Below are 6,000 nucleotides of genomic sequence, written 5' to 3'. Positions count from 1 at the left end.
GTCATGTGGTATTTGAAGTTAAGATACAGGATAATAAAGCCTCTAAACTCTATCATGATCAAAATCCAGTTGCCTTCACATCTTAAGTCAATTTTGCACTTTCTCTGTTAAAAAATATGTTACATTGTCTCCACTCTCTCATGCAACTTAACTTTAGTGTGAAATTGCCCCTCTCATAGAAAATTGAAGAAATGTTTTGGGTGTTGTAATGAGGAATTTTCTGTTTCCAGTTTTGTGAATTTATTGTGTTATTAGCTGTATGTGGTGRAAGGGAAGGTGAAGAAATGGCAGATATTGTGCTTCTGCTCCCTTACAGCTTTTTAATTTTTTTCTCTATAGCCTCCACACCACCCAGCAGAGTAAATAAACGCAGAATTTCTCCAAGTGTTGCTTCCACCTGGGAAAAGAGAGGCGTCATCATGTCCAACATCACTATTGATCCAGATGTGAAGCCTGGCGAGTATGTTATCAAAAGCCTCTTTGCAGAATTTGCTGTTCAAGCTGAAAAGAAAATTGAAGTTGTAATGGCTGAACCTTTGGTGAGTCCCCTTTTCACAGTATCTGTTGAAATACTCTTGCTTTTGATCATATGTGTGTTTMCTGGAGAAGAAAAAGATAATGTTGACCTTTCTTGTACTTTAAGAATGAATAACCCTCTGCAAACAGGGTTGCCGTCTGTTTTATTGTCCATGTTTATTGATTTCTGCCAAACTTGTTAGGAATGATTACTGGAAATTAGACCTCTTAATATTCATAGGTTCTGTAGAGTTATAAATGGAAAGAGTGACATAAATATCTTCCAATATTAATGATGCCAGGCAAGTTACCTCTTGATGTTTCTGTGAAATAATATTTCAAAATTAGTTTTAAGGAGAAGATATATTTGATTTATTCTCGCAAGAAGTGGTAGGGCTAACAATTTTCAGGACATAGTAGYCTGTGTGTTAAAGATAAGCTAAAATGCAAAATTCAGTTGGTAATCCAGACTTCATAATCTTGACATAAATGGATTTTTTTTAACTTGGAAATTTCATTCAGTCATGGTATTTAGTATCTTTGAGAGCCAAAAGCTGTGACTTAGATATTAGTATTCTTTAAATGTTTTTCGTATGCAGAAATAATTTACTATCTCAAAGTGGGAAATGCAAGTGTAACCTCCAGTCTCCAAGTATGACTTAGAAAGAAGTGCATTGCAACTGTGATCCCATCAGAGCTTTTTCTTATTAAAATTATTTTGTGAAGTAGGACTCAATAATGTGCAAATGATGTCTTCAATGTCGTGATTTAACTTTTAATGTTCAGTTACTCAACATTCTTGTCACTGTGCTTTTCCTTCTCCTGTTATTCCTTACTTCTTGTAAGAAGTTTACTCAGATGACCTTTTGTAGTGCAGTTTTTTTTCAGTCTTTTTAAATCAAGGASGCACTTGGACTGTAAGGGAAGAGAGCTCTCATGGGCTGCTTCATCAGCCTTGACCAGCAAGGTGAAATATTAAGTACTTGGCATCTAGGTAAACAAAATAGGATTTTTTAAAAATGCACGTTTATTGGATATAATTGCAGGCATTTTACATTTAAAATATTAATAAGTTCAGAACTTATTATGAATACCTCCTGTAGGTATTTAACATATCTCCACACAGGTAGCACCTTGAAGGCTTTTATTCAGACTCCCCTGAGGGTAGTTTGCAGACTACCCTCTGTCTTAGAGGACACGAGTGGAACATGCTTCTCCCCTGCTATGTAAAGGATATGATGTCAAGGAGAGCAACCCTTTTTCCTTTAGGAATCTCCTGTGAATAGCATTACATATCTATAACACTAGGATTATCTTTTCCCTACTTCCACTCCTCATTTCCTACATGTCTCTCAAGTTTTGTACAAAATGCACCAGATGGACATCTACAGTTCATTACAGTTTCAGATCAAGCAGTCATGTATTTATGAATACTGAAGATGACATAATCATGTAAAAGCAGTGTGTAATCATATAGAATGAGTTTTTCAATAAGATAGATGCATAAGCATGTTGAATTGAGAGTACAGGCGACATTAATGCAGGTATTTCACCTGTGACTTTCAGAAAAGGTGTATTAATTCTAGCCCCTCTGAAAAGCACGTTYTGTCGTGCAGAGCCTCGCTGAAGGAGAAGTCACCTGAGCATCCCCAGCCAAGGCCTCTGACCTTGCAGCTCATGGGGGCTTGTAGCAGTCACAGGCTCTTGTGCCATAGAGGTTTCACTGCAGTGAGATGGATTTCTTGGCTATTCACTCACCACACAGTGATTCTGAGAGGGTTCAGTGCTTGGATGTGCTTGCATGCCTAGATCCCTCTCCTCCTTGTGCTTGGKACTTCTCTTACCAATCCAGTGTATGCCAGGTGATGTTTTTTATTCATTTCTTCACATCATCTGGAGGTAAAAGTACAGATCAGCCTCACTGATTTCTGAACTGACAGCAACCTTTGCCTATTAAAGCACATTGTCTTGTTCCTTTTGCCAGGAGCAGTTCCTGCAACAGGCATTTAGTTTTTCTTTGTATGCACATACTTCAGCTACTTTATTGGAATATCAATTTACTTTTTTTTTATTAGTTCCTTATACTTATGAAATGAAATATAATCGCTGCAAAAATATATCTTTGGCAAACGAATTCAGGGAAACAGAACAGATTGGTATGCAATGGATTTGTGTCTTGAATTCTTAAGACTTTTTGTTACAGGCGAAAAAAATAAAAATTTTGTTACAGGCAAATATCAAGTAAAAAGTTGAGCAAATTAAAAGGCTTTTGTTTGTTGTTTGGAGGAGTATGTCTTTAATGCTTCATGAAAAATGCTGTAAGAAACAGTCTAAAAGTTTGGATAAAAGGCACTAAATATGTACTGTGGTGTCACAGATTGACACATCTTCAAATAAAACCTTTAGTAGATGGAAGGCTGAAGAAAGGGAAACATTACACACCTACTTAGGTATACACTGCATGGATGTATGTACTGGGCAAGCCTATAGGTAAACTTTATTTGACTGTTTCCTTGTAGACATCATAAACAAACAGGAATTGGGGAGAGTTTAATGAGAAAACTCAGACATGTTTATGGGAAAATAGGCATGAAACAGCTGAGCTGACCTCACTAAGAGCTGAGAGGAGAAAGGTAGGGCTTGTGATGCTTTAGAGGCAAAGATAGATCACTTTRTTTAATATCATTTGAATACTTACCTGAATGCAAGTCTTTGGTATCCTCTTTTTTTCTACTACTCTGTGAAACAGACCAAGAGAGACAGCTTTTGGTCAGAATGACAGACTTGACCATCTTTATTTCAAACAGGCTGAAGAGGGTTTTTCTTGTAGTCAGGCTGGTTTGGATTTCTGAGCTGAAATACTGGTAAGTCTGTCCAAGCAGACCTGGAGTTCACCAGTGCTGCAAGATTTGTCCATGGTCTGAAGTAACTACTCTTGATAGCAAACGCAGGCTCTGTCCATTTTTCACACTCAACTAAATATTTTAACATACACTATTCCCATAAAATGAAAGCATCATAACAGATTAATGATTAGAAGATCTATGTAACTAAACCTGTGTGTGTGCAGGAGGAGTGGACTAGATGATCCGTAAAGCTCTCTTCCAATCTTAAGGATTCTGTGATTCTGTGATAATGGAATAATGCACTTTTCCCAGGATGACGAATACCTCTAAGTGTTGTTKAGTGAAGCTCCGATGTGATTGCATAAAATCTACATTAATCAAGATTTATTAATGAAAGATTGCAAAATTGACGTTGGGCTTACCTATGTATGATGTGTATAAGATTCATACAGATAAAATATGAAAAGATGTGAATATGGAATATGAAAAGTTGATAGAATAGTTRTTTGTAAATGTTACTGTCTATGGCAGTTGTATCTGGGCTGATTCATCAAGTTGAATTTCTTTAAACAAACTTATTTTAAAGCATTCAGTTGTAAAATATACATACTTAGCATTCCTTATTTTTACATGGACTGGAAGAAAACTCCGTGTAGAAAGATGAAAATTTGAAATAGATGCTAGTAGCTATGGAAAAGCAAAATAACCTAAGCAAAAGTGGTGGAAGGGAATCTCTAGGTGTCTGACTGAAGCAAGGACTGAAGAGACCTTCCTATTTAATAGACATGTTAAATGCTTAGTTCTTGTGTTTGGCATTTTAAAAATAATGCTGAAAGGCAAGGGGTACAAGAAGACTTGGGTTGGARTGGAGAAAAGGCTTTACAAGGAAGAAACAAAGGCCCTCGATCGTTTTAGTTTGATTTTGTAAGAGGTCTTGGCTGCTAACTATAAAGTTTATGGGGAGGGTGTATGCAGTGTTGCATATGCCTTTCGTGTCTTAGGTGACAGTCAAAGCTGTAAGGTGGGATTTGGAGCCAGAGCAAGTGAATTTAGCGACTAGGCGCTATTTTAAAAGCCCAAGTKGAGCAGGCCGAGGGCCGAGCAAAAGGGCGGGAAGCCAAAGGGCGGGAAGCGGTGACGGAGGTGGGAAGTGGTGACCATGGCGGAGGCGCCGGGCCCAGGACCGCCCCGCTCGCCCCGGCCCAACGCTGCCGCTCCGGGCAACGGGCACGAGCTGCTCCTTGTTTAATCCTGCACCCTGTTCTCGTTTAACTCACAGAAGACAAATGTCGGTCTGTTGTTTCCAGCTCTCCCAGAACTCGCAGGAAGCCAGGGAAATAAATCTTGAATTATTAATTCGGTGAAAGTTTCCAGACCTCTGCTTTATGCAGTTGGATAGGCTCTTGTAAATCGTATGAGTCAACTGGTTCAATGACAAAGCAGTGTTAGGAAAATATCAAATAGAAATAAATTTTAAAGCCATACACATGGTTCAGAGGCCTTGATAAACCTGTGACTCGGTTCAACAGTATTGTTTGGTGAGCGCTATATTAACTGCTGATATTTACCTTTTGCAGGGGGATTTAACTTGTGGAAAAATACACAGAGCTTTATAGACTTGGAAGGTCTTCATTCTGTTTAATATTAAAAATCCTAGCAAATGCATCTTCATTTGCTGTACTGAAATATCACTCCTGCTGTAGTAGCAAGGAATATAATAAAGGGAGCTTCCAGAATTTGTCTCTCTGGCTTCCAGGGCTTTCAGTGTATTTCTATATAAACTTCTGAGTTATTTCATCTTTCTGTGATTTATAAGCTCCCTTTTGTACAGGTGCATCTGGTTTTAAACCCATTCAGTAGAGATGGTCAAACTGCTGTTACTGATTTGTTCACATAGGTAAAAACTTTGTCAGACCATAGTGGAAAAATAGATTGTTCAGGCTCTGTATCATGAGGCTGTTTAAGGACTCCCCTCTATCATTGTGTCTTACAGGAAAGGTGCTTGTTTCTCTTCTAGGAAATAGTTTTCTAGTTGATTTTTCTTCAGCTCATTCGGCAATTTACACTGTTTATACAGGGCGGGCCATTTCTCATGTTTCTCCCTAGCAGATAAGGTTATGATTATTTGTGTAGTTTATCTGAAAGCACCGTACAGATAGCGTGAATTCACCTCTAGTAAAAATTTCCATGAAGCAAAAAGGTGGTGGTGGTGGAGATTGTAATTGGCAAGTACTTCTTGAAACTTTTAGTTATCTGCTGCATAATGTAAAATGTAACAGTATTCTGAACAGACTAAAAATATCGTATTATATGAATTGTTCAAACTGAGAAACTTGCTTATTTGCAAGTACCAGTACATGAGCCTTTTCCTTCTCTTGCTTTGGAGAACAGTGAAAGAACACTAGCTGATATGTCTGCTGATGAACAAATGACACTGCTTTAGAGTATTAAATGCATTTTTCTGAGGCTTTCTTTCTTTTCTTCCTTTTTCTCTCTCTTTTCTCTCTCTTTTCTCTCTCTCTCTCTCTCTCTCTCTCTCTCTCTCTCTCTCTCTCTCTCTCTCTCTCTCTCTCTCTTTGTCTCTCTGTCTTTCATAATGCAAGTATTCTGAAAGTGTAAGCAAAAGCCTTTTGTTTCT

The 6,000-nt window shown here is 38.0% G+C and overlaps 1 protein-coding gene across 1 annotated transcript in view; it reads left to right on the top strand.

Annotated features, from left to right (window-relative positions):
• The first annotated feature begins 344 nt into the window (after positions 1-344).
• The window catches only part of FRYL (FRY like transcription coactivator), an 81,418-nt gene continuing 75,762 nt past the window's right edge, over positions 345-6,000 (top strand). The window contains exon 1 of the mRNA XM_026033575.1: positions 345-539. Within this exon, the coding sequence (XP_025889360.1) occupies positions 420-539 (120 nt within the window). The 5' untranslated portion in view covers positions 345-419. The remainder of the gene's footprint in view (positions 540-6,000) is intronic.

The sequence above is a fragment of the Nothoprocta perdicaria genome, unplaced genomic scaffold (genome assembly GCF_003342845.1).
Source record: "Nothoprocta perdicaria isolate Ctin4 unplaced genomic scaffold, notPer1 scaffold_13, whole genome shotgun sequence".
Taxonomy (NCBI): Eukaryota; Metazoa; Chordata; class Aves; order Tinamiformes; family Tinamidae; genus Nothoprocta; species Nothoprocta perdicaria.
Note: the sequence above shows the minus strand (reverse complement) of the source record. Positions and strands in the feature narration are given on the sequence as shown.